Raw genomic sequence first — 26,029 nt, 5'->3', positions numbered from 1 at the left:
AGCAAGGATAACAGATGTTCTGTGTAATGGAGAGGAATCATAGAATGGTTTAGATTGGAAGGGATGTCTAAACGACATCTAGTCCAACCCCGCTGCAGTAAGCAGGGACATCCTCCATGAGATCAGGTTGCCCAGAGTCCTGTCGAGAGTCACCTTGAATTTCTCCAGGGATGGGGCTTCAACCACCTCCCTGGGCAACCTGCTCCAGTGTTCTAAATCCACAGAAGATATGGAAAGGCCAGTGTTCTGAAATGTCATTAAATGGAAGCAGGAAGCTTTAAGAAAAAAATTGCAAAAAATTTGAAACTAAGCCTCATCTTTCATTAATAATTTGAAACGTGAAAGAAGAACTTGGCAGTTCTCTGGTTATTGAAAGTTGTGTTTAGAAGAATACATTGACATCGTGATATGCTTGCTGCAAAAATTGGTTGAAAGAACCTGGTTTTGAAGTTTAGAAGTCGTTCTTTTCCAGCCCGATGCTGATCTGATTAAGAAACATGTGGTTTGGAGATGGAGATACAGAATCACTGTCTGTAAGAAGCGTGCTCAGATTGGTTATGAGTCTTAACACCTTTTAGGGTGAGGATTTGGGAGATAATCAGCCTGCTATAGCTACCTTATCTTTAGCATCTGGATTACAAGTATGTAGCATATCAGTGCAAATAGTAAATGAATCTTCTTTTTAAATGCACTTAAAATCTTGAAGGAGTTTATATTTCAAGCTGAGGTTAAATAAGTATTTCATCTATATTGGGGTTTTGGATCCGCTTTAGTAATAGAGCTGGTGGACATTTGAACAGAAAGGACAGGCTTGTGCACAGGCAGGGCTATGCTCAGTTTAGGGAACGCTCATCAAAATGATTCACAACACAGCAATTCCACAGAAAATATGGCTCATGTGAGAGAGTGAACAGCAGAGTGCCAGGGAAATAGATGTTTCAGTTGGTGCCTTTTGTTTTTCTTTCGTCAAATTCTGATTTTTTTTTTTTTTTGTGTGTATGTGTCAAAGTGAAAATTAGTTAGCAGATAATTTCTGAGGAAGGAGAAGGTGCTGATCCTTGGTGACCCAGGAATCTTGATCCCTATGGATCCAGTAGTACAGCTGGAATTTGAGTTTCAGTAGTAAACAAAAGCTCAGGATGGGTGGGATCCTGTTTCTGCTCTGCAGCATCTTTGTCACCTGGCTCTGCAGTCAAATTGTGGGCCTGTTTTTTCAGCTGCTTATTAAAGTTCTAAAGTTTACCCTAACATTAACTACAAGGTAAATAATGGTAGACATACTTCAGTTTCTTTTAAAATATTATAAATTATTTTTTTTAGAATGTCTGTGAAAATTGTTTTCCTAATCCTAAGACATGGCCTTTAAATACTGTTGTCTTGTGAGCTTAGAATAGTTTTCATTTGCTTGTAATATGTATGAAACTAGTTAAAATTCACTTGTGGTAACCTTATTTATTTATCTGGAAACAATGCTGCCACATCACAGTTTTGTTTTTTTTTCTTGGAGGAAGAGTATAATTTATTTTTATTGAAATAAAAGTATCACTTAGCACTACACTGATTTTTAACTAATTACAGGAAATAATTGTTATAGGACTCATTTGCTTGTGATTTAGATGCTTTTTACAGTAGAAGATGATATTAAACATACCAAAGTTCTCCTTTAATATTGCTTGCAGGCTTTGCAAGTCCTTTTTTTTGTTATCTAACAACATAGCACGACCATACATTGTCATAAAATCAAATGCTCATTTTCCATTGTGAAATGCCACATGCTCATACTTTCTGATTACTTTCCAGAAGTATCACATAAGTGCCACTTCTGTAATCTCTCAGATTTTGAGTTTAGAGTGGACTCATTCTCTCTGCCATAATGTGTGATCTTTTATATCGTAAAATCTTGCATTTTCTCCTCACAGCTTCTGCAGAAAAAGACACAATCAAGAATACTTACTCCAAAGTAATGGATGCTTATGGGCTCTTGGGTGTATTAAGATTAAACCTTGGTAAGTAAAATATATAAAACCTTAATTTTTCATTTGGTAAAGAAATTTGCACTGCTTCTGTAAAAATGTGCAGGACAGGATCTTTGCAACAGGAACTAGGGTGTTGTGTTTGGTTGTTTTTTTTTTTTTTTTTTAATATTTTTGTCTTTGTAGAGTAACTTGCAAGTTTGGAGCACTCCCAGAAAAGAGGGAGTGGACAAAAATAACTTCCGTTTTCACAATCCCTGTTATTTTCAGCATAATTTTTTTCCTGTTTGTGTTTCCTTTTCTTCTGTAGAACTTGAGAGTGAGTTCTTGATGTTCACTCTTTTTGTACCTTTTTTTTCCCAGGCAAACTAGGGTTAGATTATGTGCATTTAAACATACAAAGAAATCACCATCACCCTCCGCTGAGATTTGTTCTGTTAACTGTGCCTTTTCTTCTTTTACAGGAGACACGTTGTTACATTATCTGGTTCTAGTAACAGGATGCATGTCTGTAGGAAAGATTCAGGACTCTGAAGTTTTTCGAGTTACTTCCACAGAATTTGTGTCCTTACGAATGGACTCAACAGATGAGGATCGTATTTCAGAAGTGCGCAAAGTTTTGAACTCGGGGAACTTTTATTTTGCATGGTCTGCAACTGGTGTCAGTTTAGATCTTAGCCTCAATGCTCACCGCAGCATGCAGGAGCACACCACTGACAATAGGTTTTTCTGGTGAGTTTATAATGTGTTTTTTTCAGACATCATATGCAATAATGCATGCCTTGACAAGCTAACGTGTGCTGAGTTTTTATTCTTGTCTTTATCCACTCTTAAATGAACACCTTTGTCCCCTGAATATTGATGAGATAAAATAGCATTATTTTAATTCTAAGGACATAAGAATGTTATTAGGGATAGTGTTTCCATGCCCATTTTCTTAATTTGAAGACAGATTTTCACTGCTTATGGTATATGTAGATCGTAACAGTTGTTGTGATGTGTTTCAGCTTTGGTATCTCCTAATTCTTCATCAATATATCAGTTTTTGCAAATGAGTATGGTAAACGACATTTAAAGAAAGTTTTCATCTCTTAAACATTCTGGATTCTAAAATATTATGATATATACAATTTCCAACATATGAAAGGGCTTTAGAAGTTCTGTTGCAGATTACACAGATAATTGTCACATTGTTTATTTTGTTGAAACAGAGCAAGTAGGTTGAGCTGCAGTGCACATTGCTGGACTTCTGAACTCTGTATCTTTTTACAGAATATTTTTTAATAAAGTCAAGGTTTTTGCACAGAGAATTCTTGGTAAAAGGAATACTGCTGCTTCTGCCAATAAGCAGCTTAAGTAATGCCAGTGATTCATATACTGTCTTATGAGAAATTCTGCTCCCATATTTTCAGCCTTTGTTAAAAATAGTGTATGTGTCCATGAATCTTGGAAAGGTCCTGAAGACTTGGCAGTATGCTGTTAGAAGAGGTGAAAAGCTACATCTTTCCTTCTCTTCTGTCCAATATACAAGACTCCAAACCACCTCGAAACAAGGAGACATTTCTTTATAGTGAGGGTGACAGAGCACTGGAACAGGCAGTCCAGAGATTTTGAAGTCTCCTTCTCTGGAGACTTTCAAAACTGTCCTGGATGCGTTCCTGTGTGGCCTGCCTTAGGTGATCCTACTTGGGCAGGGGGATTGGACTCAATGATCTCTGGAGGTCCCTTCCAACCCTCAACATTCTATGATTCTGTGATATGTGCCAGTGCTATTGTACTCTTTGCCACTATTTTGGTCAGACAGAGGAGCATGATCAGTTTGCTTTAGAAGAGAAATATGTGTATTAAGACAGAAAATAAGCTCAAATCTTCAGAAACATCTACCCTGATACAAGTTTACAGGAGTTGAGAGGAACCTGGCTGCTTAGCTCTCAGCACCTGGAAGAAGCCTGGGCTCTCCATGGATAAATCTGTATTTCAAGGCTTGAGAAATGATGATGGTGCCTCTTCACCCTGTCCAAATAAGTTTGACTGACTTTGGTTCTTGTTGTAAAACTTCTTAAGATACCTGTTGGTTTTTTCCAGTAAGAATTGGTCCTCTCAGGGGCTAGATGGGCAATGTACCACATTCCAACATTTAGAAATGTAAACATTGAAAGTCAGTAAGAGAAAGTATTCTGCTTAGGCACTTTAGTAAGCTTTCTTGGGCTTACTAAATAGAATAGAAAATTTGGAGTAGGAAAAAATACAACGGCTCCAATCTCAGATTACATAGGGAAAGAGCAGGGTTTGCTTTCTCAGTCTGCTCTTGTAATGCATCTGTATACTTGAATGCATATGGATTGACAGGATTTGAGTCTTCATCAATGATTGAACTGAGGTGCGTGCTAAGTTGAAGGTTTGTTTTTTTTTAATTGAAAATTCAGAATTAAAAGACTAAAATTAAAGCAAACAGCTTCCACCTTTGTACCAAATATGTTACTTGTTATTATGGTAAAGTTTTCTGGATGGTGACAAAACCAACCATCTTAGTAGATTTTACCTTTCTTTGCAATACAGAAAACTTTAGTTCTTCTTTATATAAGTGAATGTTTCTAAAGAAGATCAAAATCCAAGCCCCATTAGAGTGAGATAAAACAAATAAACAAACCCTTACAAAAACAAACAAAAACCTTATAAACCCCAAGGTTTAGTCTTTTGGGGTTGTTGTTGTTTTTTTTACTTACTACAGTGTTGTTTGGTACTACTTAAAGCAGAGGTATGTCCAAAGTGTGGATTTTCTTTCATTTGAGCAGTAATGGGTGTTAGACAAAGCTACATGCAGCATATAATATTCACTTAACCCAGAAATTGATATTTACAGAAATTTGAAAATCAATTGGCTGTGATAGATTCCTGGAAACTTATCTGGGCAAATGGTGACATATAATAGAAATAATCAGTGTATGTTGGCGAGAATTTTTTATCAAGCTTGCTTTTGTGGTGGTGTGAAATTGAATACTGCTTTACCTACCATGAAAAGTAACCCTGCAGTTGAATATATGTTTGTGTGTCTTTTTTTTTTTCCTGAAGAGTCTGTAATCTTTCAGTTCTTAAAGCCAGTCTGAGTAGAGAAAAATAAACAAGGCTGGGGTGTTTTGGGGTGTTTCTTTTGCTGGATGAAGAGTAGAGGGTATAAGAGTTATTTTTCTAGGGCAATTCTAATTCATGGTTTCACCCCGTATTCTTATCGTGCAAATGTTTAAGCTGTTCTTTTGAAAACTTTGCTATTTCAAGTATGTTTCAATAAGATTTATATCATAAAATGAAGAGATCCATATTTCACTTCTCTTTTTTATATTAGTGGGTGTAAAATATAACAAGTCAGTAGCTGGGTTAACAATTTGAGCTGTATTTAATTTCCTTCCAGTTACTGTATTACTTTTTTCCTGGTAGGAACCAGTCACTGCATTTACATCTGAAGCACTACGGGGTGAACTGTGATGACTGGTTGTTACGTCTGATGTGTGGAGGAGTGGAGATAAGGACAATTTATGCAGCTCACAAGCAGGCAAAGGCTTGTCTCATTTCACGACTAAGCTGTGAACGGGCTGGCACCAGATTTAACGTCCGGGGAACAAATGATGATGGTCATGTGGCTAATTTTGTTGAAACAGAGCAGGTATGTTATGCTACAGTGCACATTGCTTGGCTGATGAACTCAAGATGATCATGTGTGTGGATAGTTGTGTTTTTTTTTTCCCTGAATCAGTGGATCACAAGTCAGCAGATATTGCAATCGTTCCTTTGCTGCTAAATAAGGAATTTAAGTAGGTTACATAATTTGATGATCTTGGTTTTTAGTGTGGCTTAAGGTAAGGGCATGCATGGGTCTGTTTCAGTAGCTTTTAAGAAGCTGTTATTCCTGAACTGCTGTAGGTGTCTGTACTCCCTTTTAGCTTCCTGAGCTGTTGGTGAATGTATGAGCAGATTGAGGGAGGTGATTCTGTTCTCTAACTGCTCTAGTGAGACACCACATGGAGTATTGTGTCCAGCTCTGGAGACATCAGCACAAGCGGGACATGAACTTGTTTGAGCAGGTTCAGAGGATGGCGACAAAGTTGACTGGAGAGTGGAACACCTCTTCTATAAAGAAAGGCTGAGAAAGTTGGGGCTTTTCAGCCTGGAGAAGAAAAGGCTCCAAGGAGACCTTATTGCAGCCTTTCAGTAATTAAAGGGGGGGGGTGGGCTATGACAAATATGTGAACAATCTTTTTTAGCAGGGCCTGTGGCAACAGGACAAAGAGTGATGGTACTAAGGAGGGTAGGTTTAGGCTGGATATGAGGAGGAAATTTTTTTTGCAGTGAAGTTGGTGAAACACTGATGCAGGTTGCTGAAAGAGGTGGTGGATGCCCCATCCCTGGAAACATTCAAAGTCAGATTGGGTGGGGCTCTGAGCAACCTGATCTGGTTGAAGATGTCCCTGCTTACTGCAGAGGGTTTGGATTAGATGATCTTTAAAGGTCCCTTCCAATCCAAAGCATTCTCTGATTCTTTTGGCCTGAGTTAACAGTAAAATAAAAAGACCATAGAAACAAGGAAAAGACAGTTTTGGCAAACACATTGTACCTACCCTGTGGAACAAGAAAGATAGAAGTATTCCCATAGTTACTTAACACAGCTCCTCTCAAGGGCAGTTTTTAAAGCCACTGTAATTCTGCTGCATTTGATTGCATATCTTTCCCCTTACTATACAGCAGTGCAAGAAGCTATTAAGTACTTCTTTGCTAGGCTTTCTTTGCTCACTTCTTACAATAACCTAGTTACCAAAATGTGTCTGTAACTGTATTCTTCTGAGTAGGTATTTTTTGGTTGACTCTGCAAAACCTAGGTAACTTGAGTAGGATTTTATCCATGAAAAGGCTCTGCTTGTAAACTTCCCATTTCAGGAGTTTACTCAGAACACTGTTAACAGTTTCTCTGTCCAAGTTTCCTGGCGGGTTAATGTCCCTAGATGACTGTGGTGTATCAGTCTGCTTAGATTCCTTTCCTATTTGCTTAATGGACTGTTATATTTTGGATTCTGATGCACAAAATCTGTGCAGGTGTTCTGAGTAGGCAGCATTGTTATTTTCTATGCATTGTTGTACATTTTAACTGTTCCTACAGGAAGGCCTTAGCAAATTTTTTAAAACAAGCTTCTCTTAGCACAGAAGTCATTCAGGCCCAGAAAAAAAAATCTTGCTGCATTTTCTTAGACATTGTGAATTGTGGTTCTGCAAGGAAGTGTGACATTGCCAGAACTTCTTTTTTGAACTATTCAGAGAGGATAGGAAAAAAAGTCCAGGGAACACAATATCTTAGCTTGTAGTGTGGATTATGTAATACATAAATATATTTTACTTATATTTAGCTAAGAGGAATAAATCCAAAACCTTACACTCTGTTGTATCTATTAATAGTTTGCCTTTTTTTTTTTCTTAACAGGTGATATTTTTAGATGACTCTGTGTCATCTTTCATACAGATCCGAGGATCTGTTCCATTATTTTGGGAACAGCCAGGCCTGCAGGTAAGTAGGAGATAGATTTAATTATACAGATAATTCTTACAAGAAGTTTCTTCTTGAAACTTCTTACAGTAGCATTTAGACTTCTGCACAGTTACCTGTCAGGATGAAGTTATCCTTTGGGAACAAGTTGATGTGATTTTTTTATTCCACCAAAACCTGCTACTCTTGAGTCTCTGAATGCTGTTTTGCACATGATTTGAATGTTCATTGCTGTTTAGAAAACCCCAGAACGTCAATAAGAAAACATCTGTTTTAATCTAAATTGCTATTTTAAAATAGGTTATCTAAGGACATCCAAAGAGAACATTTTCTTACAAATTTTCTTTACAGTAAGTCTTTTCAAGAAGTCAGTTTGGATCAAGAGTTACTGTAATACAATTTCGTCGCAGTTTTCTTGAAAGAAGAGTTATATCAGCAGTTACTACTGTGGTACAGTTTTTATAGGGAAGATGAAAAAATTTCATTCCTTACTGTGAGTCTAGTTTCTTTAAACTAGAGTATTAGGCATATACTAAACTAGAGTCTAAGGCATATAAGCATTTTGCAAAAGAACTGCTGAAACATTTAATGCCTTTTACTCAAAACAAGTAGTAGTTAGATGATATGATTAAGTATATGAAATAAAAAATTAGAAAAAATAAGAGGAATTTAAGAAAAGCCTTTAAAAAAGAATAGACACTATAGGAAGCAAAATAAATATGGGAGATTTCATTTAGAAAGTGAGATGAATTTTTTAGGCCATGTTTAGGATCAAAATAGGTCTTTTAAGAATGATTTGAATCTGTAAAGACAGATAATTTAATGTAATCTTCTTATCACAGGTGGGATCCCATCGTGTCAGAATGTCAAGGGGTTTTGAGGCAAATGCCCCAGCTTTTGACAGGTGAAAGAATGTCTTATATTTTTGGTAATGCACTGTGAACCTCTGATAAGTGATATATCAGAAGGGAGGGATACGTTATGCCAAATGAGAGGCTTTGTCCATACAAGAGAGAGTATGTGTGATTCAGCAGAGCAATGAACTGCCTGGGTATCTTTTTCAGACTTTACAGGATTGCTTGTGCCTTTGAGTGCCTTGTTGAAAAGTTTGAAGAAAATTTAAAATGGTGAAACACTTTGTTAAATAGAAAACAAAAACGTGCTCATGTTCACTAGTCTATATTTGTCAGCTGCTGTAAAAAAGGTCAAATTGTTTTATTCTTGCCATGACACTTCAGCTTCACAGCTTTAGCTTTTTAACTAAATGTATATTGTTAAAGTTGTGCTATTATCCTGATGAAATAGCAGTCAGTGGCTTTATGCTGTTACTGAGTTCTATAGATTTGTTTGGGCATGACACGACAAACAGGTTATGACAGTTAGTAGAGCATCCAGGACATTTCTGGAGCATCTCAGTCAGTGCTGGAGGTATTCGTGTTAATTTTCTACACGCCAGATGATGAGTATGGAATTTTTTTTTTCTGTTAACAGGCATTTCCAAACTCTTAAAAATTTATATGGCAAGCAAATTATTGTAAATTTACTTGGTTCAAAAGAAGGGGAGCACATGCTCAGCAAAGCTTTTCAGGTGCGTATGACAATTCTCTTGCTGTTGTCTTTGTATGAGCCACAAGTTGCCCAGAGCAAAGCTTTTCAGGTGAGTATGACAATTCTCTTGCTGTTGTCTTTACTTGCCAGCCAAGGCCACAGAAGGCCACAGAAAGCTGCAAACTCCCCCACAAACCAAAAGAGATAACAGTCGCCGCACTGGGAGCAGAGAGAAGGGAGAAAGAGGGAGAACTGGCTGTGAATTCCCCTTATATAGGGAGATGCAGGATGGGATGGAATAAAAATAATCACAGTATCCCGTGCCTCCCCTAGGCTGTCTAGCTCTTGGGGGATTTTTTTATCTCTATGGTAGGACATAGTCTTCAACCTATAACAGCTGTACATAGCCTTGAAATTTGCCTGTGTGCATTAAAGCTTTTATATAGCCTTCAAACAATGAAGCTGGTATGCTATGCCCTGGAACTACCACCACTTCTGGTTAAAATTGTATTTATCATAAAAGCAATGATCAAAATATCTAATACTAAGTTAATTTCTGAAGGCTTTTGTTGTATGTTCCGATTAGTGTTTGATTATGTTCTGATTGATTACTTAACTGAAAATCCCTCAGCACTGTCTACGCTGCTGTTTTCATGTTTCATGCATATTAGTGGCTTATTTAAAAAATAAATCTTTTTTTTTCACTACAAAATTGGTGAGCAAATAAATGATACTTTGTGGTATTTAATACTATGATGTTTCTTTCAAAAATCTTTTTCTTGTGACTTCTGGGTATAGTCTGTAATATTTTTTTCTAAAATCACAATGTATCAATTTAAACATAAAAGCTACTTCATCATTGAATAGTAATACTTGTTTAGAAGATAAAGTAGCCATTTTAATGAATTCCCACTGGTCAGGTTAAAAATAACTATTACATTGCTATCCATAAATACGGACAATTCACAAAGTTCTGTCTGAAGCCAAAGAACATGCCAATAGCCATCTGTTATTTTCCTTTCCCATTTTCCTTTTCCCTTTGTGTTATAATGCTTTAGTGTCTTACGCCATTCGCTAGTATCTTTTCTCTATCCAGCTATCCTGGTAGGAAACATTAGATGGATATCAGTACCCAATGCAGATCATAGCTTTGCCAGCAAAGATTGTGTGAATACTTCCAGATTTTTTCAGGGAATATTAAGAAGGTTTTGCTTAAGCCACCTTCCACAGCAATCTAAATAATTTGTCTTTCAGTAGTAGTTTATGAAGTGTTTGCTTAGTCCCCTTTGCTGACAGGTGACTGTTAGTGAAAGGAATTTCCACTGAAATAACTCCTCAAAACAAGCATCTTAACAGCAGAAGAGGCTGTAGACTGTGTTGGTGACCCCTAACATAGTAAGGAAAAACCTGACTTCAGCTGTGGCAAGAAAAAGGTGAAATATTAATAGATTCGGAGTGATTTGTTGAACAGTAGTGATAAGAATGGCTTCATTTTACCTAAGAGAAAGTATGTAGTCAACAACATAGCTAATGAAACAGCTTTAAAAATATTTGTAGCCTCTTGGGTAGTTTATTCTATGATATGTTCAGATATTGGTATATTTATAATTTTTTTTCTTCTCTTTTTTACAATGTCAGAGTCATTTGAAAGCATCTGAACATTCAGCTGATATCAAGATGGTGAACTTCGACTATCATCAAATGGTTAAAGGTGGAAAGGCGGAAAAACTACACAGTGTGCTTAAACCTCAAGTCCAGAAATTCTTAGATTATGGATTTTTTTATTTTGATGGAAAGGAAGTGAAAAGGTTTGTGCATATGACATCTGTAAATTTCTTCAGATTAAATTACTATTCCAGAGTGCTTTTCTCCCCTTACCAAGAAGACAAGAGGGAAAAAAAATGTTACTTCTCTTATTTTGTTTTCATTGTAACCAAGATAATGCATAGCAACCAAAATATGAGTCACTTATTTTGGTCTATTAAAATTTGGTCTCTTTTTGAATATGCTCTAAAAATCTTAATGGAAAATACATATGTGGCAGTTGTGGGACATGATTTAATTTCAGACCTTTGAACTCATGATTTTGGTGAAAATGGACAATGGCCTTTTTTATTGGGTGCATCCATGTGGGATTATTTTTCTGTCTTCCTGTATGATGTTACTCATGTTTTTCTCAGCAAAGGAGCCTACCATTTTCTGTTTGTTGTGAATGATGATGTTCAGTGCAGTCTTTTTCTAAATCTTTTTGTATCTGGGTCCTCCATTTGAGAGATTTAGTCCTCTACAAAGCATGAATGGGATGCATGTTTTCTGCCCTCTTCTGTACTTCCCAGTTCTGCTATATGTCTGCCCCTCTTTCCCCACCCCTCTTTCTAGAGCAAAGGCTGTGCTTATCTCAGCAGGAAAAGGGAAGCCAGGCTAGAAATAGACAGCATTCTTGCTCTTCTCTCTTCCACACCCATCTTCCTTTTAGTTTAATACCAGAGCAAACTGCTGAGTGAGGAAAGAATTGAGTGTGAGGGGATTGTGCAATGTGCAGTGGGAGAGAAGAGGGTTCTAATGTCAGTCTGTGCTTAAACCTGACTGTGGGATTAAATCTTCCAGGGGTAAGCTTTAGTAGGCCTGAACAAGATTAGATTTAGTGAGGGGTTGCTTAGGCCCCTTTGCCACCTCAAAACATCACTGACCATTCTCCAAAGGTTTTAAAAGTAGTGTGGCATTTTGTGTTGGGAGAACACCACTTGGTCTTGATGGAGATTCAAATAATATCACCCATCAAAAAGACTGACAACAGAACAGAAGCAAATTAGGTTGTGGCTTGTGATAGCTTGAAGAATTGCATTAATAAAAGATACAGTGATGATTTTTATAAGACCATGTACCATCTTCTTTGGAGAATGTCAGGTTTTTTTCCTAACAAAGATAGTAAGTTGCTTTGTATTTCATATTGAATGCAGAGATATTAATGAAAAAATAGTCTTGGAGAAAGTTCTTCGAAACTTTCTACAATTTGTTGTTAGATGTCTCAATAAATGTGATGAAGCCTTACTGACTTAATTGTGGAAAGTGTGTAGTAGGAATGATGAAAGTAAGGAATAAGTGTGTGTCATTGGGAGAACCATCACAATTTTGTACTTACAGCCAGCAACAACAGCATGGATATGGCCTATTGTGAGCCTTCCGAAAGCTCAAAAGCTGTATAACATGAGTTCATGGGCTTCTTTCAAAGTTCAGGGTACCTGAGGGCCTTGAAGCATCTGTTGAGTTAAGGGGGAAAGGATTTTTTTCTAATTTTTACTCGGAGGTGGGGAGTGGGAGGAAGAGAAAAGACTGAGGAGCTGAAATTTGCTTTAGTTTTTATCACAAATTCATTTTACTAGTAGTTTAGTTAATCCAAGAACTGTCTTAATTTTGCAAATCCAAGAACTGTCCTAATTTTGTTTTGTTTTAACTAAGAGTTAGTATTTCCCCCTGAGATTCTTGGGAAGTGTGTTAGTTGGGTTGTTTATAAAGAAAACTTAATTCTGCATAACATTTTAACCAAGCAAGCGAGGAGAACTGTGAAAAGCTGAAAAGGGTTCATCTTATTTGCAGGAAATGATTTTTGTATTGTCAATTCTGCTGCGAAATTCACTGCTGTTACTGGAGCTAACCCTCTATTGCTCACACATTTATAAGCTTACTTGCAATGACAGTAACATTGTACTGACAATACCCTGATTTACTATTCTGGTTCAGATCTGGATGTCCCTGTCTTTGTTGATGGTATGTATGTTTAAATGAGTTATTTCAGTTGTTTTTAATCTCTGTCTCTCATTGTTCTTGGCACAGATCTCAGAGTGGTACTGTCAGAACAAACTGCCTGGACTGTCTGGATAGAACAAACAGCGTGCAGGCTTTCTTTGGCTTAGAGGTAGGAAAACTAGTGTCCAGATACGCAGCTGCTCCTGCTGCTTCTGTAGCAATTAGGCTGTAAAAGTAACATTGCCTTCCCTATGAAAGATGCTTCATGGATGGCAGTTGGATTTACAGCATGATACTTTTCCTGTTCTGTTTCCAGATCTTTACGGTTACAGAAGTAGTAATTGTGTAGTAGTTATAATTAAGGAGTAGGTATGCAGCATTAAGAAAAAAAAAAAAGTTTGTTGTCTTTTACATTTCAGTTCTTCATGAATGATAACGTTCAGGCTTGCAATTCTAAAATAGGTAGTGTTGCAGTCCTTCACAAAAATATTTGCATTCACAGTTACTCTATTACATTAAGTTCTTCAGCATACAGAATTACTGTTCTTAGCCTCTGCCAGTGCTGTGTGCTCATATTTTCATAGCACTGTGCTATGAATTCCTCATGGGACAATATCATGGTTGAGGCTTTTGGCCACACTCGAATTGAGTAACTTGAAATAAAACGTGGGATTTGGTCCTGTAGGGTTGTGCTTCAGCATACTGGCTTGCTATTCAACCAAAGGTTCTAGCCTGCAGATTTATACAGTAGAATTCGAAGATATGAAACTGGTAGGAATTGGAATAAATTAGTACTAACTGGGCTAAAAGAGTAGCTCTGAAATCTTTTAGCATCTCCACTCAATAAACTTAAGTTTGACTCCTAAAGAGAAAATCCTTAGAATGCTTAAAAATTAAAAAGGATGGGTGCTGTAACATGAAACTAAGTAAAAGGATCATTATTTTGGTTTCTGGATTGCACTTAATTAAAATGCTTTTGTTTTAGAACCTGTAGGTGTAGGAGGAATTTCTGTGAGACTTTCAAAGTCCCTTAGCTGTAGAACAAACATTTCTATTTCTGGAAAAGGTGGTGTTTTGCTGTTGTTGTCTGTGAAGTGACTGCTGTTGCCAGTTCACTGGTATTTTTGTCAAAGGGAATGCTGTTTACCCTCATGCAAACACTGACCATTTTTCACTCTAAAATTCACCACCAGTGCATACTGTAGCGGATGTTACACAGTTTGAGAGCTCTAATGCCTTTTTTTCTCCATTGTTTTAGCTCTTCGTGCACCATAGAGGGGGTCACGCTTCTTAATTACTAAAATTAAGAAAAATAATTCTTTGTTTCATTGTGTCTTGAAACAAGCAGCAGCATGCATTGAAAAATCTCACAGGACTTATTATACTGCATAGTTTGTGCATCTGTATTGACTTGCTATAGGACAGACAAATGATTGAAGTCTTTCCTGGCCCTAAATTTGTTTGCTGGGCTTTAAGAGTTCACTGTAGATAAAAATACAAGCTTGTAGTAAGCAATTAGATTATCTTAAATGACCCTTGAGAAATGTTGCCTCTTGTATTTACTGATAATATAGCAGTTTTCTATGGCATAAGAGCAAATCTTTTTACACATTTAATGCAAATAGTATTTATATGGCAAAATCAGCTTTGCACCTTTATTGTTTCCTTTCTTAGCCTTTCAAGAATTAGGTTAAATATATTAAATAGTTTTAAACCAGGTGTGTCAAAATTTTCCTTGGTGAGAGATAAATTATGATTTCAGCTAAAATATGAGAGCTAAAAGTATAAAACTAGTAAGAGGAAAAATGGTAAATCCTCATGAGGTGCTTAATTTTAAATTTTTATTTAAATGATATCTTTCAATTCTTACCTTTTTTAACATGATTGATACCTCATATAACAAGTACTGACCTTTGGAAGACTAGCTGAAATTACAAGATAAAGCATCCAATTTCTGAAGCTTCTTTTCATTTTATCTCTAGTTAATTTTGACTGCAAGCTTCCCTTTGTAACTTCTGATTCCTGCCTAGCTTTCAAAATTTTGCCTTTATGTAGTTTTATGTTCATAATTTTAGAATTCTCCTTGCCATTGGACACCAAGTTTTTTAAGATTTTTTAAATCTCTAGAAAGCAGCTTTTTTTTTTTTTTTTTTTAGTTAGTTGACTTTTAAAATAATCATAATTCCACAAACCAGGATTTCAAACAAGGTACACTTTCCTTTTCTACATCCATGAGCATAATGGTAATATATTTAAATGTAAATGAATACATTTATATCTGTTGTGTGTATACAGTTCAAATGCATTCGATGTAGAATGTGCTTTGTGGAAAATTAATTCAGATATATTGATTGTAAAGGTAAAGATTGCAGTGTGTGACATGTGAAAACAGAGTGAATGATGGAAGCTATTGCTATTGACTGATCACAGTGTTCTGTTGCTGGTGTGCTTGATAGTAGAGATCAGTGTCTTTGGTATCTTTCATGTTCTTCCTAAGAAATTGTATAACTCTAATTCTAAACTATGTAAGTAGAAAGACTTTTGAGAACCAAAACTAGCTTACCTTGTTATCTGCTGAATTTTTAAATGGAAATATTTGCAAATCAATTACATAATTCTTTTCCTATATTACAATTAAATGCAGGTGCTGAAGTTACACGTACAGTGCAGCCTTTCAAAATGGCATAGTGTCAGTTTGTTCAGGATGATACACATAAACCAAAGATTTCTTTATTTTTGTGCTTATATGCTGAAGAAAATAAAATGTCCCTTTTCAATAAATACATTTTAAAATATTGTTCTTTTGCAAATCTTGTCTTTAACTGTTGCAGATGCTAACAAAACAACTGGAGGTATTAGGATTAGCTGAGAAGCCTCAGCTGGTTACTCGATTTCAGGAGGTTTTCCGATCCATGTGGTCTGTGAATGGTGATTCTGTTAGTAAAATTTATGCTGGAACTGGAGCCCTTGAAGGAAAAGCTAAGGTAAGATACATTTTATTAAAAACTTCAGCAATATTCAGCATAGGTTTAAAAAAAATTGTATCACTAATATAATGATGAGATTTTTATCCTTTCAAATGTGCTTTTGTTGTAATCCTAAAAACAAACAAAAACCTCATAACAAACCAACAACAACCAAACAAAAATCAACATGGAAAGGTTGGTTATGTTGTTATCTGAATCTTGTTTCAATACATCATCTATCAGCTATGCTTAGGCCTTCCAGATAACACCATACTGTAGGAAAGGATGAGGCTCAAAATTTCTTTAGGTGATTGTTCAAAAAAATGTTTCTACAAATTAGCTTTAGTTTCTTTAAATATTTTAATTTTTCCCTTCGTACTTCATTTTCACTCTATCTCCATTCTTAAGATGTTTCACTGGATGTTGTTATTCATGCTTTTAGTGTTTATTAACACTGTCAAACAGGATGCAGCTAGCTGCGTGAGGTTTTTTGTGTTCATGCTTGCCCAGCTGCTTCTTTTTAATTTTGCAATTACTGAAAAAGTCCTCAAATTCTGTTTCTACCTTGCTTTCTAATGTTGTGATAACAATTCTGTACTCCATGACAGTGTAATGCTCTATTTCTCTTCAACTTGTTTTGTCTGTGTTGATACATGAGTTCTGATTTTCTAATGCATCGGTTTTTTCTTAACAATTTTGCCTTTTGTTGTTTTGGTTTTGTGTCCATAATTCTCTCTTATCTGGTGATAACTGTCAAGACAAATGTGGAATCATAGCAATTTTTGCCCTCAGTTCCTTCAAGAATTTCTCTTCATACCATTCTTTTTATTCAAGAATGTGCTGCTGCTCCTTCCATGTTGCATACTATGTATTCGTAGTCGATTGTTTCATTTTTTCCATCACTACTTCATTCAAATCATATCAGGGTTCTTCTCTGCACAGTGTACAAGGCATCACAGTAAGCTACATAAAGGTAAAATAGACTTGTTGCTTATTCTACCCTTAATTGGTATATACAAAGACTTTTTCATTTGGGAATTTCTTGTACTATAGAGTGGAATTTGGTTAAAGATGTTTTAGTTTTTCCTTACAAAAATGTCACCCAGACTATCAGGAAAACTACAGTAAGTATTTTATGGAGTGTCTCCCATTCTCCTGACATTCTCATTCACCTTTACTTGTTTCTTTTCCTGAATTAATAGTTCTCTGCCATTTAGTCGGCTACGTAAACTTGCTACTTTGTAAAATGCATTTGCACTTCCATTTTTAATGTTTAAACACAGAGTACAGTTACTCTGCTGTCTTGGTAATAACACAGGATCCCTGCTTTGGTACAACTCTTAATGAGTACCCCATTTCATAATTCAAACACAGTGTCCCTGACAGAAATCCATCTATTCAAAGATCTTTAATCCTTGCAAAGCCATACAATGCTTGTCATTGTTTCACTGAAACCTGACCAGGTCACTGCTCGATATCTTCTTGGGTGTTCTGACAATGTATTTTAAAATGTAGTTTTAAAGTTGTTAATTGTGTACTCATTTCTCAAATGAAAAAAATGATGATTGAAATTCTTCCATGTCCTGCTTGATTCTTCCAATTCCAAGAGTAGTAAAAATATGGAAATTTGGAATAGCAAAAAAAAAAAAAAAATTGCCTTAAGTGTGTTAATATACGTTTCTATACTGAAAACCAGTCCTTTTAAAAGTAATACAATACTTGTTACATCTAACTCCTTACTTACTCTTTCTTTTGCTTTCTCTGGGTTCCTTTCAATAATTTGCCTGATATGTGAATGGTGAGTGTGTTTTTTTGGATCATGTCATAAGTTATACATTGTCTGACAGAAAGGGAGTGGCATCCTATTAAAATCCTATTGCAATAGTATGCTCCCCAGCACTTCATCCACATTGTCTTCCAAAAATCATGGTGCCAATTTACTACTACTTACATTTTAGAAAAGGATAGTTTCTTTTTTGTTGTCTAGTACAATTCATAGAACTATATGATTGGTTAGTTTTGTAGTTTTCTTAAGCTTTTGTCTTTTTGTTGTTGTTATGCATTTAAGAGACCTTCATGAACAATGCAAACTGTAAACTTGGGAGTGATTTTTTTAATAAGATAATACCATGCAGCATCCCTGATGGATTATGATCTACATTTGTTATACATGCAATAGCATGTGCTGACATATACCTCACATGCAGAATACGCCTCTGTGCATAAAACACCACAAAACGTCATCAAGAAAATGTGTTTGTGCCTGTCACTGCCAATGCTGCATACATAGATTAATACTGCTGGTTTTTGAATCAACTGTGAGACTGCATGACATGTTGATTTACATTATCCTCTAGGTGTTTGACCCACAAGGAATATCTGTAGCAGTGGATCTCTTGGAGATTCTTGTTTCATTCAGATAGTTGGCCACTGCTGTTTTGGAGCACTGTTCAGTTGTGTCACTTGTGTGCAGTGTGTTCAATGACAGTTTCTTCGTATGTATGTAGCTATAGATTAGAATATATGTTCCTTCTGGGAATACTGCATGAGACTTGCATGTTATTGTAGAAAGGTAGGGGGTCTTAGTAAGTTGAAGTCTTTATATTAAGGTGGATATTTCAGAATGTGAATTCTGAACTAATATGGTTCTGTGTGCATATCCATATGTATTCATCTGTCATGACATTTGGACTCAAGTAATTGCTCATCTCTTACTATTTGGGGAAAAGCCCAAAATCCAGTATCATGGTTTAAACGTGACACTATATTAATTCAATTTTTGAAAACCAAGGGTTTATGGAAAAAAAAATAAATATTCCCCCTCCCTGCAGTATTTTGTTCAATTCTGATATTGTAAAATGGACTAATCTGGTTGTTAGATTTGTCTTGAAGGTATTACTGGGTTAGGGATGGGAAGAGAGGGAGGTTGGGGAAGGACAAACAGGAGGCTCAGAAGTTTTTAACACTTGAAGAAGGAAATTGCCTTAGATTGCAGTTTACAAATGTGTTACTGAATATTGCCAATGTTATTGTGAGCAGTGTCCAACATAAAATATTTTATACGTGTTCCTCCCTAACAGGCTGGAAAGCTGAAGGATGGTGCTCGTTCTGTGACCAGAACGATTCAAAATAACTTTTTTGATAGCTCCAAGCAGGAGGCCATTGATGTTTTGTTATTGGGAAATACTCTAAATAGTGATTTAGCAGATAAAGCACGGGCTCTCTTAACCACCAGCAGTTTACGCGGTATGTGTCTTTCAGGATTTTAATGTCTGATAACTATTTGGTGTAAGAAGTCTGTATGCAGTCTGTTTTTCAAAGCACTTTTGGATAGTATAAATGCTATTTTATGTCCTGTTGGCTTATTAAGAGTCAAAAGTTACTTTTGGTTTACCAAACTAACATGCTGCAGTAATTTCTTTACTGTTTATATTTTGTTAATGTCTGGTGGCGTAATAGGTAAATATTTGGGAGCATGTTTATCAGAATTTACTGTAGGTGCATGAAAGATACATTCTGTGCAGTTCTTCATGTATAGCAAGTGTTAGTTATGGCAAATATTTGCTGAATTTCAGAAAAAATGTACTGAATTATTAAAATATTAGCATCTTTTTATTGTTTGCTAAATATCTTCCTAATTTGATCCGTCATGTCAGTGAAGAAATTCTCACCATGGTCTTAAATTAAATAGAAAGTATTCCTTCAAGCTTAAGAATATTGGTATTTATCTTCATTTTGGTTTCTAAGGCACTGAGAAAAGGAGTTTTGTTAAGAAAGAAAATCTAAAGTAACAGGAGCTGTCAGAAAAACGCCTGATGAATGACTTTCCATTACAACATGGATATTTGTGAGAAGTCTTTCCCAGAAACATGTGCACTATACAAAAGTTTGTCAGGCTGGGCATGAAATTCTACATCAAAGTAAGAAAGATTTTAGTAAAAAACTCTGCTTAGGCAGAGTAGCCATGTAGGACTCGGATGGTCTGATTGCAGGAAGGTGGTTCACCTAATCAGTGCAGGGAGCTGAACCACAGCCTTCTGCATCCCCAAGCAGAGGTACAGCCTACATGGTCTCCATGACTACAGTCATGTCCCATCCTTTTGTAGATCTGGTGGGCAGGGAAATAGTAAGTTGGCCAAGCATAGGGCTGTGTTTAGAGTATTCTCCTGGGATACAAAAATCGGAGGAGCAAGGAAGGAACTTAGATTTGAGTCTTCTTTCCAAGATACCAGGTAAGAGTGCACTAAATAGTGCTGGGTTTAGAGATTAGTAACATTCTTAATTTTTTTGTCTCTTTTTCTCCTGGACACTTGTCAACCTAGAATGAGAAAAATGTGACTAAACTTCAGTGCAAATCTGTAGCTTCAAAAAAAAAACAACCCACCAAAAACTTACCCAATTGTAGTCTTCATCTTGTGGGTATTTATATATTTCTTATGTCAAACCTGAAAGACATTTTCTCTCATTTCTCTACCACAAGGTTTTGTATTAATGTAACTTTTCCTGCATCTGAAACCTGCTAAATCAGTCTCACCTCAAAATAGTTTGAAAGTCATTCTCATTTCTTCTCGCTTTCTCTGTGAATGCAAGCTGCCCTTTTAATATTTGTAGCTTCTGTCAACTGAGGAAGACCTATCCTTCTTCACTGAACATAATGTCTTTGCATTTCTGTTAGGTGGTGAATTAACTAGAGTGATAATTCACATGTAAATCCATTATTAATAAAGCAGGAAAAGAGCATTTGTTAATATTGATGTGGAGCTTTTTAGCTTTTGCTACTTAAAAGGTGTGCTTTAACTGATGCAAATGGTTAGGTGTAATAAATTATATATTGCAGTGTGTTCTCTCACATATTGCTGGAAAATTTGACAAATAAATTACTTATTTGACTGATTATTTTTTTCTTATTTCCTTCTTACTGCATCCGCAGTTTCAGAGCAATCATTGCAATCAGGTATAGTATAGTTAATTAAGCTGTAAATATCTGAGCAGCTATTGTTCTTCTCTGGCTCTTTGTCTTGTACCTCTTTGCATAACTCTTGATTGTCTTACATTTTCCTAGTAGTGTTTGGATCTGGAATTCCTGTGTTCCAAAATCCCTTAATCCAAGAAAATCTCTTTAATCCAAGAAAAGTGAAAATGTAAGGGATGAAAAAGTGTTCCACTTCAGCTTGGGTGTGAGTTATGAAAAGAGGGAACCAATACCTTGGGTTTATTTTTGCAAATGTTTTCTTCTAGCTGTAGGGGAATTTGCCTCTTTTTTTTTTTTTTTTGGTGGTGGTTTTTGTTTTTGTTTTTTTCCCAATTGTTTATTTCCTGATTTGGGAGCTTCGTATTTTTGTTTTGTATAAAAGTTGTATTTAGGAAAAGAGGTGAAATTCCTCAGGCTTTACCTGTTTGTGTTCTTGCATGAGACAGACCGATTTTGTGATATCTCCCAGGAAAAACTAATGTACTGAAATGATCTAAAATGACATGCTGGCATTTGCAATTTTGGTAAAGCAAAGTACAGTCAGAAGCACTGAGATACAGTTACCTCTGCACATGACAGAAAATGAAGGTATTAGACCATCTGTTTAGATAAAACTCTTAGTAAAGAGAAGGCCTGAGAGGGAGTTTTCTAGTTAACTCCTAATCATCTGCTTTGAGACATTGCAGTAATATCTTGACCCTTGTCTGTGATGTTGGGCTTAAAATGTGAGAGGTTGGCTTTGAAAGGTTCAGTAATACTGTGAACAGGGAAGAAGAGGTACATAATAATAAGAATGTGCAAGGTTCAGCCAGCTAGAGGAAAATTGTGTGAAAGGTATCTCAAATTTAAGAAGCTTCTGAAAACTCTTATTATTGCTGTAAATTAGTAGCATAAGCAGTGTAATGCCTTTCAACTTTGTTTTCAAATTTTTCTAATTCTTAGAGGAAAGTCTCCTTTCTTTTTGTAACATAAGCTGTTCACATGAAGCTGCTCCGTTTGGGGAGATGTGATATATACATGGTCCATATTTTTAAGGGAGAGCTATGAGTACTTGTCAGTTGTGCAATATTTCATCATCTCCTTGTTCCCAGAAACAGTTACTTTAAATGAAATAATTCTAATGCTCGTATATTCAGATTTTACAATGAGAAATTTAAACTATGGGAAAATTGAAATGGCTGTTTATGAGCTGTAGCCTTAATAGAGTCATTGTGCTACCACTTGAAAGTAATTTCAGTGAAAACAGATCAGATGCTTAGTTTCTGGTTGAGAGGAAAAATATATGTTCTTAGTAGCTGGGAAGATGAAGGGAGAGGAGGAGGGAAAGAAACAAGGATGCTCTTAGTAATTGTTCAGACAAGGCTCCCACTTTAAGAGAATAACAAAGTCATGGTGGATATCCCCTGAGCCTCTGTGCTCAGGTATTAACCACTAGCTCCAGGTACTGAAGATTGACAGGGGAGGATTGTTGGAAGAATGAAGGAGAATTTATCTTTATTGTTGACTATGTTATAGTTCAAATACATCTGAAATGTTTAAAGCTTTTTTTTTTTTCCCTTGGAAAAATCACTTCAAGCCTTGCTTTTTCTGTTAAGTGTTTTATTGTATCTACATAACTTACTGAGTACTTCAATAAAGAGATCTTAGTCACAGGTAGTATATACCTGAAATTAATCGATTCACTGACATTTTATCAATGTTTAAAACTGTTTATTGGAACAAATATTTACATTGTCATTTATGGTGTTTCCACTTATACTGTATCAGTCTAGCTTCTATGTCATGAAGAATAATAGAGGTCAACTGTTTTTTGACTTTCACTGTGGGTTTCATCTGGATACAAATTGCATATGTTGAAACACACCAAGAGTAATTTGGATGTTGTAGTAAAAGAGTTCAATCAAATTCCATTGCACAGAATATCCCACCAAGAATTTAATTAATACTTTCTGTGTAGAACTGATTTCTGAAGATCTGCCTGCCTAGTATGAGTAGCAGTTAAATTATTTTAGCTGCAAAATAACAGAAAACAGAATTAATTGAATTTTTAATGCTGTTGAGTGAGACACCATTTTGTTGAAAATATCAAAGGTAAAAATGTGAAGGAAAATTATGCAAGACACCCAGGAGCTTTGTAAAAACAGTTGACTCAGTCAGTATTTTGGAAAACAGATGAAAATGTCATCTTTTTTCTCTTTTAATTTTTTCTAATTTATAAAAAGTCATTCTACAATTTAGAAAGTTTGCTAATTTAAAATATGAATTCCATGTTTGTAATAAGCATGTTGTCTAAAGTTAGATTTGCTTGTAAGATTTTTCACATTTGTTGTTCAGGGCAGCGTCAAGAGTTAAATAGGAAATAATTCAATTTTGCAGCTTTTCTAAAAGTCCACTTGGTAGCAAACAGAAATTATTTGGAATAACTATTTAAAATTAAGCTGAAATTTACTACATTTTCAAAAGAAAAAAGAAGGAACTGGAGAGAATAAAAGTCCAAACTCTGCTTCTAAACCTCAAAGCTGTCTGTGATGCTCTTTTGGGTTCTTTGGGTTCGGATAATCCTTCGGATGATTTGAGTACTTGCATATACTGTGGCTACAACGTTGTTTGGAGTGGTTTCCCTTTAGTGCTAAAACCCTTGGGGTAACTTCTGTCTTTGGCCCTCAGAGGCTTTTCTGGTGTTTGGTGGTCTTCTTGACTTGACTGTTACCTAGTGTGTAGATACATTCTGAAGTACACTCAGTATTTGGCTCTAACCTCAAGGTGTAAGGTACTCTGTTGGCTCTTTGCTCTTTTCTTGACTTCATTTACCTGGTTTATGATTAGGAAAGCATTTCAAGCATGATCTGCTTATAGTACCCCAAGGAGACACCGGTCAGCTCATTGTCTTTTACATGTGGTTAGCTGACGTATGGAAACAGGACTTGTTCACTGGTGAAAGTGTTCAAAACCAACAAATACAGCATACTGTTTCCACTTTGTTTCAAAGCTATGAGTGCTATAGTGTCACTGATTTTTGTTTTAATTGGGTAGCCAAGATTCTGTAACAAAATTAGAGGTGGTAAACATAAAACCAAAACGAAACAACCCAAACAAACTGCAAAGACAGCAGCTCACGAATTGTCCTATTTTGGGGATTTGAATGAAAAGATTGTGTCTAGTAGTTGACCATTTTGCAAGACAGCATATGGTGAAGGGGAGAATTGCATCTAAGATTGTCTGGAGGATTCTCACAGTTTCATAACCATGAAAGTATTCAAAATAGGTAAATCAATATCACTTAGAGTACAATTATAATTTGCACCTAATGCAGTTTTTATTTCACTGAGATCAAAGAAAAAAAAGCGTAATTTCAAAAAATATTCATCTCTATTTGTTTTCATTGAGATAATAGATCTGTACAAGTGTATTTTGCAGCTAATTTATGAAAGGACTTTTAAAATCTCTGTAACTCTGTGTCTGACCACTGGAAAAAAATCTTTTTTTGTTTGTTCATTTCTCACAGTGCCGTTTACAGATTGGTCATTACTCTCCCATCTGGCAGATAGAAAAAAGACATAGAGAAAGGCTGATATGACTGAGAAATTAGTGTAATTGTTTTGAGTCCTAGCCTACTTTCTTCACTAAAGCAGTATTTTAGAAATTCAGCTGAACTGAAAAAGAATTATGATTTGTGGCTTAAATAGACATACTCTAATACAATAAAATAATGTACAGTATCTATTTTAGTAAATGTAGTATATGAGTCATTTTTGCACTTACAGAGATTAATATGTCTGTAAGTGGGTTTTATAATGGAGATTAAATTTCATAAAAGTAACATGTGAAAATGAGGTAGATGTCTTTGTTGGCATGTATGAAAAACAATAGTTTCCATAGAGAATCACAGATAGGGTGAAAGATTGACAAATATTTATAAAACATACTTTCTATGTTTCTTTTATATATTATTTATATTACTTTGAACAAATTACTACTGTCTTTCAGTCAGTATTCTACCCAGACAAATAATATGTCCACAAATGGACTTTCCCATGTGAAAAGCTACATTCATCTTGCTTTCACAGTTTACATTTCTGTATGTCCGTGCATGAATTTGTTGCCCTTTTTTTTAAAGGGAAAGATCTCATTGCCAAATTTTCTGAAGAAGCGTTCCATAAAAAAATAATGCCTTTTCAATTGTTTTTGCAGCATCTGTAAAAGTGCTAAAGAATATGTGTGAAAACTTTTATAAGTATGCAAAGCCGAAAAAAATCAGAGTCTGTGTTGGGACTTGGAATGTCAACGGAGGGAAGCAGTTTCGAAGTATTGCCTTCAGAAATCAGACCCTTACTGACTGGCTTCTAGATGCACCCAAGTTAGCTGGTATACATGAATTCCAAGGTAGGAGTTGTATTCTGTCAATTTTTTCTTGAAAACTCTGATTTTTCATAAAATAGATCATAATCTTTAGTGTAGATATATGAGGTCTTGGTTCTTAAATGATTTGCAAACAACAAATATCTTTCTTTAATATTTAAATGCAGATCGCAAAAGCAAGCCTGTAGATATATTTGCTATTGGATTTGAAGAAATGGTGGAGTTAAATGCAGGAAACATTGTGAATGCCAGGTAGGTGACATAATTTATACAGAACTATTTTTGTTGATAATCGCATTTTTTAAGTAATTTTTTCCCCCCATTTTGTAATGGTTGGGATTAGTCTGGATTAATTTTTGACTGTATTCCAGTTCTCTGCCAGTTTGTGTGCCAGGATTGCAGACATCATCTCAGCTTTCTCTAGCAAAACTGTGATCACTTAGGTCAGGTATAATGTAATCTGAAGGATCCATGCAGTCAGTGCTTGGCCATGTTTAGGACGGTACCCTTCAGCAGCCCTTCAACTTTTTTCTTCATGTAACACTTCAAAGGAATTTAGTGTTCATGGTGTTCTTTAGTCTCTGTGCCTTCCTACTGCTGGTAACAGCAAGTCCAGTGAAGTTCCTTCTGAAAGCATGAATTGTAGGTATGCCTTTATGTTGTGTCTTGCATCTGATTTTGATCTGTGTAAAGCAAGGCTGTCTTCCATACTGTCAGTTTCCAGTGTCAGTTCATGCATTATGCATGTATTATTGTGGAGTTTGCATTTTTCACTCCTAGCAGAGTGAGTTAGGAAAATGTATTTTTACCAGTAGTGGGTGATACCAGTAATAAAGTCTTTGTGTAGTCCTAGGATTGTATTCACTTTGTCCATTGTTTTCTCTTTCTATTTTACGTGTTTTGTGTTGTTTAGCAAGCTTTTAACTCATTGGAA

The 26,029-nt window shown here is 35.7% G+C and overlaps 1 protein-coding gene across 1 annotated transcript in view; it reads left to right on the top strand.

The window, feature by feature from the left end:
- Positions 1–26,029, top strand: part of SYNJ1 (synaptojanin 1) — a 67,699-nt gene that overhangs the window by 11,496 nt on the left and 30,174 nt on the right. The window contains exons 3-15 of the mRNA XM_054389419.1: positions 1,920–2,006; positions 2,438–2,705; positions 5,409–5,634; positions 7,441–7,524; positions 8,346–8,407; positions 8,995–9,091; positions 10,690–10,859; positions 12,886–12,967; positions 15,630–15,782; positions 18,845–19,010; positions 20,695–20,718; positions 24,928–25,119; positions 25,263–25,347. Coding sequence (XP_054245394.1) covers positions 1,920–2,006; positions 2,438–2,705; positions 5,409–5,634; positions 7,441–7,524; positions 8,346–8,407; positions 8,995–9,091; positions 10,690–10,859; positions 12,886–12,967; positions 15,630–15,782; positions 18,845–19,010; positions 20,695–20,718; positions 24,928–25,119; positions 25,263–25,347 — 1,696 coding nt within the window. The remainder of the gene's footprint in view (positions 1–1,919; positions 2,007–2,437; positions 2,706–5,408; positions 5,635–7,440; positions 7,525–8,345; positions 8,408–8,994; positions 9,092–10,689; positions 10,860–12,885; positions 12,968–15,629; positions 15,783–18,844; positions 19,011–20,694; positions 20,719–24,927; positions 25,120–25,262; positions 25,348–26,029) is intronic.

Source organism: Indicator indicator, chromosome 1 (assembly GCF_027791375.1).
Source record: "Indicator indicator isolate 239-I01 chromosome 1, UM_Iind_1.1, whole genome shotgun sequence".
NCBI classification, from domain to species: domain Eukaryota; kingdom Metazoa; phylum Chordata; class Aves; order Piciformes; family Indicatoridae; genus Indicator; species Indicator indicator.
Note: the sequence above shows the minus strand (reverse complement) of the source record. Positions and strands in the feature narration are given on the sequence as shown.